General features: G+C 41.7%; 1 protein-coding gene across 4 annotated transcripts in view; it reads left to right on the forward strand.

Annotated features, from left to right (window-relative positions):
* The window catches only part of NHS (NHS actin remodeling regulator), a 343496-nt gene extending 331620 nt beyond the window's left edge, over positions 1 to 11876 (forward strand). For 3 of the 4 annotated variants that reach the window (XM_015104813.4, XM_060407382.1, XM_060407383.1), the window contains 4 exons: positions 48 to 179; positions 1571 to 4537; positions 5070 to 5196; positions 7779 to 11876. In XM_015104813.4, the coding sequence (XP_014960299.3) occupies positions 48 to 179; positions 1571 to 4537; positions 5070 to 5196; positions 7779 to 8388 (3836 nt within the window). In that variant the 3' untranslated portion in view covers positions 8389 to 11876. The remainder of the gene's footprint in view (positions 1 to 47; positions 180 to 1570; positions 4538 to 5069; positions 5197 to 7778) is intronic. The other variant, XM_042242434.2, reaches the window with a different exon arrangement.
* Positions 11877 to 12343: the final 467 nt, after the last annotated feature.

Here is a 12343-nt window from a genome sequence, read left to right on the forward strand (position 1 = left end):
TTGTTTGCCATTCCTAAAAGCTAATGAGACCTATTTGTGGGTTGCAGGAGTCGGTTTTGACAGAGAGGCTAGTATACGCTGCTCTCTTGTTCATTCACAATCTGTGCTACAGCGGAGACGAAAACTGAGGAGGAGGAAAACCATTTCGGGTATCCCCAGAAGAGTCCAACAAGAAATAGGTGTGGTATAAAACTGTTAATGGTTAACATTCTGTCAGGTGCCAATTATATGGACACAATGGAAGCCGGCCTTTAACCAGCTTCCTTAGAAACATCAACTATTATTGTGACTCATAGAGGTTTTGAAATGATGTGTGCTTGTTTTGTGTTCAGTAAGCCAGGTAGTATTACTTTTAAAATTTGCATTCTTGACTGTGAAAGCTTGATTTTATGGATTTACTTATATATGCATTGGAAAAGACCCTGATGCTGGGAGGGATTGGGGGCAGGAGGAGAAGGGGATGACAAAGGATGAGATGGCTGGATGGCATCACCAACTCGATGCACATGAGTTTGGGTGGACTCTGGGAGTTGTTGATGGACAGGGAGGCCTGGCGTGCTGCGATTCATGGCGTCGCAGAGAGTCGGACACGACTGAGCGACTGAACTGAACTGAACTGGGGTGGTGCTAGTGGTAAAGAACCCACCTGCCAATGCAGGAGACATAAGAGATGCGGGTTTGATCCTGGGTCAGGAAGATCCCCTGGAGGAGGGCATGGCAACCCACTCCAGTATTCTTGCCTGGAGAATCCCATGGATAGAGGAGCCTGGTGGGCTACAGTCCATGGGGTCACAAAGAGTCAGATGCAACTGAAGCAAATTAGCATGCACAGCATGCACATTCAGATTTTATGGCTGAAATAGAGTATTTTGATAACTTGTAAAAATATTCTGAAGGTAGAAATTAAGCAAAACAAGATTCAGTGAAAGACTCTTTTAGAAAAGTATAGATTTGTCTGAAGAGAGATATACTGTATGACATTAATTATTTTAAAAGGTAAATTTTAAGCATATTCAAATATTGAATATTGATAACATGATACCCTTGGTTATAGTTTTTCTGGTTTTTTTTGTTCAATGTATTTAAGATATCTCTTCCTATAATTTTAATAATTACTATGATAGTATCTCTTGTATATAAGATTATATCATAATGAATTCTATGATTTTTATTTCTTTATGCTTATATCAAGAAATAAAAGTGTATAGTGGCCAAAAAAACAAGATGTATTTTACTTAAAAAATATTAGACCTACTGGGGTAAAGTAATTTGATTGTGAAGAGAGAGGATGCACAAGAGATCTAAATACTTATCTTCTCTTAATGTATATACATATATACATACAGTGTGTATTTGTGTGTGTATATATATAGAGAGAGAATCAGAGAGGCAAAGGGACAGAGAGAAACTGCCCAAAGCATTGTAACTTTCTCCTCATTTTATACACTGATTTTTTTTCCTGTAAGAAAAACTTCAACATGCTAGCATCCAGACTTGTGGACAGCTCTCAGAATGTCTGTTCATCTGCTGATGTACGAAGTATCTCACTGTGCCTTTCCATGTGCCCTAGATTCTGATGAATCGCCCGTGGCCAGGGAAAGGAATGTGATTGTGCACACAAATCCAGACCCTTCCAACACTGTCAACAGGAGGTCTGGAACCAGGGACTCGGAGTGTCAAACTGAGGATATTCTGATTGCTGCTCCATCCAGAAGAAGAATCAGAGCTCAAAGAGGTCAAAGCATTGCAGCTTCCCTTTCTCATTCTGCTGGCAACATTTCTGCACTGGCAGACAAAGGTGACACGGTGTTTACTACTGCAGTGAGCAGCCGCACGAGATCTCGGAGCCTTCCCAGGGAGGGCAACAGAGCGGGGGATGCTGAGCCCAAAGTTGGTGCTAAACCCTCAGCATATGAAGAGGGGGAGCCTTTCGTGGGAGACCAAGAAAGAACCCTTACCGATTGCAGTGAGGCCCCCAGCAGCCCCGGTGCACAGGAGCACCAGCCTGCTTTGAGCCTGGCCTGTTCTCAACATCTTCACAGCCCCCAGCACAAGTTAAATGAGAGAGGGAGGTCACGTCTGTCCCGGATGGCTGCCGATTCTGGCAGCTGCGACATCTCCTCCAACTCAGACACCTTTGGGAGCCCCATCCACTGCATTTCCACAGCTGGCGTCCTCCTCAGCAGCCACATGGACCAGAAAGATGACCACCAGTCATCCAGTGGCAACTGGAGCGGGAGCAGCTCCACATGCCCCTCACAGACCTCAGAGACAATCCCTCCTGCAGCTTCGCCTCCCCTCACTGGCTCTTCACACTGTGACTCGGAGTTGTCACTCAACACGGCCCCACATGCTAATGAGGACACCAGTGTCTTCGTGACAGAGCAGTACAACGACCAACTGGAGAAAGTGAGAGGCCACCGGACAAACTCCTTTACCTCCACGGTGGCAGACCTGTTGGACGACCCCAACAATAGCAACACGAGCGACAGCGAGTGGAATTACCTACACCATCATCACGATGCCTCCTGCCGCCAGGATTTTAGTCCTGAGCGTCCCAAGGCAGACAGCCTGGGCTGCCCAAGCTTCACGAGCATGGCCACTTATGACAGCTTTCTGGAAAAGTCTCCATCGGACAAAGCTGATACCAGCTCTCACTTTTCAGTGGACACAGAAGGATACTACACCTCCATGCACTTTGACTGTGGTCTCAAAGGCAGTAAGAATTACGTCTGTCACTATGCAGCCCTAGGCCCAGAGAACGGCCAGGGCGTTGGGGTTCCTCCTGCACTTTCAGACTGTGCCTGGCAGGACTACTTAGACCACAGGAGGCAGGGGAGACCAAGCATCTCTTTCAGGAAACCAAAGGCAAAGCCAACTCCACCTAAACGTAGCTCATCATTGAGGAAGTCTGACGGAAATGCAGACACTTCTGAGAAGAAAGAACCAAAGACGAGCAGTGGCCAGCTCCTGCCTCACAGTTCCAGGGAAATGAAGCTGCCTCTCGATTTCTCCAACACACCTTCTCGAATGGAAAATGCCAATCTTCCCACCAAGCCAGAACCTTCGTGGATGAACCAGAATGAACATGGTATTAAGGAACCTCAGTTAGACACTCCAGATGTTCCACCATTCAAAGATGAAGGTGCTGAATCAACTCACTATGCAGACCTCTGGCTTCTAAATGACTTGAAAACAAATGACCCTTACAGATCTTTATCGAATTCAAGCACTGCTACAGGTACCACCATTATTGAATGCATTAAATCTCCAGAGAGTTCTGAATCCCAAACATCCCAATCAGAATCTAGAGCCACCACCCCCTCCCTTCCTTCTGTCGACAATGAGTTTAAACTGGCTTCACCAGAAAAGCTGGCTGGCCTAGCATCTCCATCAAGCGGCTACTCCAGCCAGTCTGAAACGCCAACATCCTCTTTTCCTACTGCTTTCTTTTCTGGCCCATTGTCTCCTGGAGGCAGCAAAAGAAAGCCGAAAGTCCCGGAAAGGAAATCTTCCCTTCAGCAACCCTCTTTAAAAGATGGCGCTCTGTCACTAAGTAAAGATCTGGAACTTCCAATTATACCTCCTACCCATCTTGACCTAAGTGCTCTTCATAATGTCTTGAACAAACCATTCCACCACCGCCACCCACTACATGTCTTCAGTCATAATAAGCAGAACACAGTAGGAGAAACTCTGAGGTCCAATCCTCCACCGTCTCTTGCAATTACACCCACGGTCCTGAAATCAGTTAGCCTTAGGTCCATCAGTAAATCTGAAGAAGTTAAGCAAAAAGAAGGCAACAACACAGATCTCCCCTACCTGGAGGAAAGCACTCTCACCACAGGTAAGATTAGGCCACACGTGATTAAGAAATCATTACCATGTCAGTACGCCACTGAAGACACCATCCTGTCCTTTTTAGACTCCTCTGCAGTTGAGATGGGACCAGATAAACTACAGTTAGAAAAAAAACATACTTTTGATGTGAAGCATCATTGTGATCCAGAAACAGTAACCTCAGCTGGTAGCAATCTTCTAGATTCAAGTGTCACAAGAGACCAAATGCATATGGAGAGTGAGCCTGTTTCAGAAAACAAACCAAGTAAAAGTTGTGACTTTCTCATGGAAGGCTTTCAGAGGGTCTCTGTTGCTCGCCCAAATGATTCAGATGGTAAGACACTGCAATATGGAGCTGGTCCGGATGGAGCCCTAGCGCAGGTCCAGAAGTTGTCTTTTGTAGATCGTGAGGAAGCTGCACCCCCAGAGTCTGTGGATGTGCTCACACCTCAGTCAGACTCTCCAACTCGAGTCACAGACATAGGCTATCAACTTAAGCCTCAACTTGGGATGAGCCACCACCATGACAAAGTGCCTGGGAATATCAGCTCTGAAGCAGAGATATCAACTATAAATCCATGCCCTGAAAAGTGTTCTGAGCAGGAAAATATTGCTTCAGGGATTTCAGCCAAAAGTGCCTCTGATAACAGCGGAGCAGAGGAGACCCAAGGAAGTGTGGATGAGGTTTCACTGAAAGGTCAGTTGTTGACACCTTTGTCACAATGGAAAGGTGTCTCTTGGCACTTCCTGAAGTGTTCTTTCTTCCCTTCCCCATAATACAGTACAGCCCTGGGTATTGCTTTTCCTCCTCCTTTTTTTAAAATATAAATTTATTTATTTTAATTGGAGGCTAATTACTTTACAATATTGCATTGGTTTGTAGCAATACTCATATCAGATAAAGTAGACTTTAAAACAAAGGCTGTGAAAAGAGACAAAGAAGGACACTACATAATGATCAAAGGATCAATCCAAGAAGAAGAGATAACAATTATAAATATATATGCACCCAACATAGGAGCACCACAGTATGTAAGACAAATCCCTCCTCCTTTTTAACTAACTAAAACAATTACAATCAAAGCTTTTGTTACAGAGGGACTAAGTGATAGCTCTTTCATTGTAAAAATGGCAGCCAGGTAACTGCTGTTTATTGTTCCCCGAGTGAGTGAAGCCCAGCAATGTGCCAGGTGACTTCTTCCTAAAGATGCTTTTGTTCTTAATTTAAGAATCGTCACCCAGTGATGACTCTGTGATTTCACCATTAAGTGAAGACTCTCAGGCTGAAGCAGAAAGTGTGTTCGTGTCTCCCAACAAACCTCGAACAACTGAGGATTTGTTTGCAGTTATTCACAGGTGAGGCAATGACACCAAAGGTTTCACTTCTGATGATGCTTCTCAGCAAATGCAAATATGGAAAAGCCTTGGGTACTAGTAATACATTCCTCAAAAAACACAAGGAAAAAATTATTTTTCAAAATCAAATTGATAGACTTATCATTCAAGTTGAGAAATATGTGGCTTTATACGTAGTGAGGTAGACTTCAATTGAGAGACTTTCCTAAGAACTGCTGAGGGAAGCTGTTTTTCCTCCCAGAGGAAAGACATTCTGGAACAAGTTTTTATTTGAAAGCAATTTGTGGTCAAGTAACTTAAGAGTGAAAACTCAAACTCTAGTGTAATCTCTGACTTTTAAATAATTCCTTAACCTAAAACACATGCTCAAAGCTATAACCCTACACTAGCAGAGATAAGTTGACTCACTACATACAGCCCCAGATTTAAAACAAGACAGTGTAGAAACCTGCCCATTTCACAGTCCACAACAACTAATCACTACTCTCTTTTCCCCCTCTCTTCCTAAAACTTAACATTTCTTTAATAACACTGGCCTTCTCTAGATTTAATGCTCCATCCCAGGCTCCTCCATCTCAGTGTTCTTGCCTGGAGAATCCCAGGGATGGAGGAGCCTGGTGGGCTGCCATCTATGGGGTCACAGAGTCAGACATGACTGAAGCGACTTGGCGGCAGCAGCAGCAGCAGCAGCAGCAGCATCTCATGAATAGGGGATGTCCTCTGGGCTGCTTCCATGCTGATCATTCACATTCTCTCATCAGTCCCTGCATCCTTGTGATCAGGGCCCCTATTTGCAAGAACACTCCTTAAAAGCTGTGACCAAAGAACAGAGCAGGGACTAGCCCTTGGAAACTGAGCCTGTATCAGACTGAGCTGTCCAGAGCATGCCTACTCCTTTCACAGCTGCAACTGCCTACTTCACTAGGTCTCAGTGACCTAGACGTGGCTCCCAAGGGACAAAACTTGGGGACTGTCTTGTCTTCCTCATGGAGTTATATTGTGAAGCAAGTTCTTCTCAAGTAGCTTACCACTGTTTTTTTCCCCAGGATCATACCTCCTAGGGGAACTCGTGTTTTCTCTTCAGGTGGTTCTCTCATAAAGAAGGAGCACTGCTCACAAGCAAATTCTGTGTAGACCTTAGCAGGCTCATCTTTCTATTCGGAGAATGAAGAATCTTTATTTTTTTTGTCCCCAACTACATTCCCCTCACCTGCTTTTATCCCTGACCTTAGGACAAGTTATTAAATGCTGTGTGAGTTAAAGAACCAATGCTAGTGTCTAGAAGAGTGGACAGAAAATAAGGAGTAGAGTCAGAAAGACATTGACTTGAAACCCAATGTTGCCACTTCCTATCCAGTCTTGAGTCACTTAAAACATGTGTACCTATTCCCTTGCTGTAAATAGGGTACCTATAGCTCATGTGTTCAGTTCTGATGATACAGTATCATGTCATTGTCTAGAATATGATAGATACTAAAAGCAAACATTAATTTGAAATCCCTACCTTATTGGAGTGCCAGACACTGGCATACACAAGATAGTAACCATAGAGCTTCCAGTGAATGAAAATCAGGCTGCTCTCCAGTTGCAAAGCTGACATTTTCTCTAACCTACAGGTTTTTAGGTTGGTGAGAAAGCAAGTCGCCAATACGTAGCAATGAACTGAAGTCATGCTGACTCATGATTAAGTTCACTAAATTTATGCCTGTTTATTTTAGCTAAAGAAATAACACAATGACGGATGGGTGCCTAGGTTTGGTAGACTTAACAGAGTTTGGCAATCTTAGATTTACATTTAGGCAGCATTTATTTATGTGTAGCACAGGGACAAGAAATGTTTTCTTTTCTTGAGAGCTTATAGTGTACAGAGCTTTAAGAGCTCCAGAGGTGGCCTAGATACTGATTATTAATAATAGAGTGTTGACATTCCTAGGTAGCTATGGAAAATGGTATTTGCAACCAAAATAGATTGACTTCTTTAAGGAGTCATGGAAGAAATATCTTTATATGGAGGAATTTTAAAAGTAGACAGAATAGTATAATGCACCCACCCCTCCCCCCCACCTAAACACACTCACAGACATGTCTATCACCCAAGCCTATCAAACATCAGTCTGTAGCTAGTCCTGTCCCATCCATACCTCCATCCACTTTGCTCTCCCAATAATCACAGGAAGCCAGTCCCAGACATCAGAGTATTTCATCTGTAATACAGAGACAGGCTGAATGAAGGGGACAGTCCTTCACCATCTACATGCTAACCAGAACTCAGCAGCAGTTTTTTATACTTTTGTGAAACATGCCAGTAAGTCCTCCTCTAAAACCTCTAGCCTCCACATGAGTCATTATTTGAAATGGTCCCTTCCATAAACCTAATTCCTGTCCACTTGTTATTGGAGAATTTCCCACAGGCTACAAGTACAAGGGTTAGGTCTTACTCCTCACGTCCGCGGCCCTAATGCTTAGTATCCCAGCAGACAGGGGGCACCGAACTGCTCTTTAAGGGGATGCAGAAATGTGACTTAACACTTTTAGTTTCCTCCAAATGTATTGTGGACTGAGATTTTTCCCCTTCTTAAAAGGTCCAAGAGGAAAGTACTTGGAAGAAAAGATTCTGGGGACATGTCTGTCCGCAGTAAGTCGAGAGCTTCCCTGGGCAGCAGTAGCAGCAACAGTGCCGGTTCTGTCACCTCGCCCAACAGCAATGTGACCACCCCAAACAGCCAGAGGTCTCCTGGCCTCATCTACCGAAATGCCAAAAAGTCCAACACATCCAATGAAGAGTTTAAGCTATTACTCCTGAAGAAAGGCAGTCGCTCTGATTCCAGTTACCGTATGTCTGCTACTGAGATCCTGAAGAGTCCCATCCTGCCCAAACCTCCTGGGGACCTCACCGCAGAGTCCCCCCAAAGCCCCCATGAGGCCCATCAGGGGTCACCGGGAACTGAAGCACTATCTCCCCTCTCTCCGTGCTCCCCACGGGTTAACGCAGAAGGGTTTTCCTCGAAGAACTTTGTCACCTCAGCATCGGCCAGGGTTGGACGTTCCCGGGCTCCTCCTGCAGCCAGCAGCAGCCGCTACAGCGTCCGCTGCAGGCTGTACAATGCGCCCATGCAGGCAATCTCCGAGGGTGAGACCGAAAACTCTGATGGGAGCCCACACGACGACCGATCCTCCCAGAGCTCCACGTAGGCGACCCTGCCAGGCTGGCTATCCAAGGCCAAAACCTTACTCATATGAGGATGGAGGAACAAAATGGAAGACGTGGGTTAAGTCAGCATGTGGTGTGGTCCCATCACCTTTACCAACGAGTTCCTAAATATTTGCTGGGGAAATGAAAGGTGGTTCGGTCTTTCTTATGTTTTCCAGTAGCTGCACTGTCTTTCATATTTTTCTTTAGCATAGTTTGATTTACCCAGTCTCATTCCTTTTGATAATAGAGAATTTTAAAATGTGTGCTTTTCACAAAGCCTAGAAAAATTATTTCCCAGAGCTGCCTATTCAGAAAACAAAGCCCTCACTGTCATAATTCATATGAAGATGAAATTACTCTGGAGGTTTGGTATATTTTTACATTCAAATGGACTAAAGCAAAATTTAGAAGAACTACACACATGTAAATACCATATTTTTGATAAAAATGTGTAAATAGATTTATTGATGACGAGTGGACATGTGGCCAATTATTTACCACACATCAACTGTTTATAGAACACAACAAATACAGTGTAATAATTGTATTCTGTGAATACCATTTTCATATCAAAGACCATATTTAAATGTCCACCAATATGATTTCTGAGTGATAAACCTCAAATATGACTTTTAAACTGGTGAAATAAAGGAAATCTTGAGGTCATATAGTGAAATGTGATTAATTTAAAACAATGAATTCAGACTTAACCATTTTTGTGACAAATTGCAGCACCACACAAACTACTGGTAACACATGGCTGATGGCCACGTGGTAATCTGAACAGAATTAAAAGCATGCTTTTGATTTAAAAAACAGAATTAGAGAAATCATCATTTTCAATACAAAGCCCTGAACAACAGCACTTGACAGTGTCCTTTTAACTTCAGTTTTTCAATGGATTGCTTTAAAGAGAATGAGTAGGGAAAACAGTAGTTAATTTTAGGTTACATTTTATATTATACTACTGGGGACATATACAGTCATAATCTGATGACTATTATCTTTAAACTCCTTCAACAGTTTAGCAATTAGCTCCAGGTTCTTTAATGAACAAAAATAAAACATAAGCATGCCACAGAGCTGTGGATTTATCAGTAAGTACCTGCAATGAGTTTTCAGTGACGCTTTCTCTCTGTGCTGACGAGATTCATGCTACCTAAAAATGAACAGAAATGACACTGTGAACAACGTAGTTGGGAAATAGGTATGTGTATATGCATTATTTATATTCACTGTTAAATGGGATTGGGGAGCATCTCTGGTTCATAATGCTACATACAACTGAGTTTTTGTCTGATTTTACTCTATCTGCTTGATGGCAAAAGGGGAGGGTGGTGGGTGGGACAAGAAATGTCAGGGCAAGTGCTCTGACAAAATGAAGGCAGGGAAACAAGCTGAATTACTTGAAATTACTTGAATTTTCTTGTCTTAAAACTGAAAAAAAAAATGTAGTTACAAGTTGAAATCTGCCAATGGGTTATACACCTGTGATTTTAACATGAACTGATACTAATGTTTGAGATGATATGTCAGAAACATAAGCAGCTATGAACTTGGAATATGTTTTGAATGAGAGAAGGTAGAAAGTAGAGAACTAAGAAGGAATATGGCCTATAAAAGAATAGAATGTGATTAGAATGATAGAACATACCAGAGTTACCAAGAAATTGATAAGCAGCTGGTTTTAAGCTTATGCAAGTGGTATTTGGGAAAGTAGGATGTGTGAAAGGGGTTTGTGGTTTTGGTTTAATTCATGCAATATGAAGGAGAAAGCCTGGTCTAAGAAGATGCTGTCTTTCAATAGAAACACTTTATAAGACATTACAGAGTGAGAATTACAGGATCTGATTGCTGTTGGGTTTCTGTTTGTTTCTTTGGGGAAAAAAAATCCAGTTTATTCTATTTGTTTTTGCTATCAAAATGTGTTTCTTAATTTCTTGTCATCCTTGTATGTAAAAGGGGTGCTGGGGTGGTGGGGTAGAGGAGGGAGAGTGTGTGAGTGTGTGTGTGTGTGTGTGTGTGTGTGTGTGTGTGTGTATGCTTGTGCAGGGATAGATAAGCTACCTGGTAAAGGATACATTTGAACATTTATAAAGTGTTATACTTTTTATTAAAAGAAAAATGTTTGGGGGTTTGGAAAAAGTGGACCATCATTTCTCATTGGAACCCATTAGTTAAGAAAACCAGCATGGTTTAACACCACATGGGAACATGAATAACTTTTTTCTCATGCTTTGAAAAGTACACTTGGCAAACTTTTAAAAATAAGGTTTTTAGACAAATGTGATAAGAAGTCATTTCCAGTCACAATAGGTGATCTTTTGTAATTTTCGTAAAAGCAGTTCGTTTGCAGTATGGCTTTTGTGTAATTAGGGGTTTTTTAGTGTAAAGAAAGGTATGTGGGCTTTAAAAGTGATTCTAAATCTTGAACAGAAAACACAAATTGGCTTTAACAAATATGTCACCTTATTATTGATATTAATTTAAGTAATGGTACCATATATATTTTAAAATACATATTGACTTGAATTGTGAGGCAATAAGATAGCATCTATATGTAATGATCACAGAACTAACCCTTAGAATATAGTTTTACTTATTTTGTTTACTCTAAAAATCTATAGCAGAGTTTCTCTATTTTATATTTCATAGATTAAAAAAAAACCCAGATAAAGATGGATTTAAAATTCACTGTGCAAAAGAGTATTGAGTAACAAACTGAGTTTTAAAAAAGCAAGGAATTCCTTTGTAATTTGGAATAGTCTACATGGCTTTATCACATAGCATATAAGAGCAAGATTTAGAGGGCCGTCTTCAACATCACTGCCGTCTTGAAGCAGGGTACACACATTAGGTATTGTGAGGAACATCAACCCAAACTTTTCTTCTGTTGTTTGCACTGATGCTATTTTTTTCTTCTTTTATGTTATACAACATGTCCGTGTTGTGTGGGGGAGATATTTTTTCCTTATTTTTTGATTCTTTTTCTTTTCTTTTTTTTTTGGCTAAGTAGAGGACATGGACTAGTTGTAGCAAACAAAAACACGCTGTTTGCTCTTGCCAAAGTTCAGTGAGAGAGTACATATGCTGCAGTGGTGGCAGACTTAGAGAATTAGATCATGACAAAGATTTACAACTATGAGGAAGGTTACAGTGTAACTCTTTTGGTACTAGAACCAGTTCATGCTGGCCGAAAGACAATGGTTTATGGACTTGCCTCCATTTTGTATTTTTGTAATATTTGTAAATACGGACTTTTTAAATTGTTGCAAAAATGGTTTCTTTTGTAAGATGTTTTCAACGTTTACATTCAATTCAAGCCTTTGTATATTTTAGAGCTGTGCAACACTTTAAGTCTTGTATTTATTTTTAGTAAAAATGGTGACAATTTCATTGTGAACCCCTCTCAAAAAAATGTACCAGAAAAGTTTGATTACCTAGAAAGTGTGTATAGAAACTGCAAATAAACGTGACTGCAATTAAACAACTGGCTTCCCTCTTCATTGTTATGTAATTGCACGCCTGGGGTTTTACAAACAGCAAGTGTTTCATAGGGGACCTGGACCTAAGCAAGGGGAACTGCTATGGTAAAAGTATGAGCAAAATGATAATGGTAATAATAAACACTGTCTCTGTAAAGGGCTCTAATTTTGCTTTGTATTTGAGAGGAGAGAGAATACATTTCCAACATCCAGTATACTTTCCTTATACCTCTCCAGGCCAGGAAATTACTTATGGCTTTTCTTTAAAGTAACCTGGTTGGTTTCTGATAATTACTGACTGTGATGAGAAACCTTGACACACCACTAAGTAATGTCACGAACCCTTTATCACACAAATTTTTGTGCCAGATACTGTTCCAAGTGCTTTGCTTACTCTTAACTCAAGAATACCCGCCCCCGCCATGCTGTGCCCGTTTAACCAGATAGGGAAACTGAAGCACAGAGCCAT

This window comes from Ovis aries, chromosome X (genome assembly GCF_016772045.2).
Source record: "Ovis aries strain OAR_USU_Benz2616 breed Rambouillet chromosome X, ARS-UI_Ramb_v3.0, whole genome shotgun sequence".
Taxonomy (NCBI): Eukaryota; Metazoa; Chordata; class Mammalia; order Artiodactyla; family Bovidae; genus Ovis; species Ovis aries.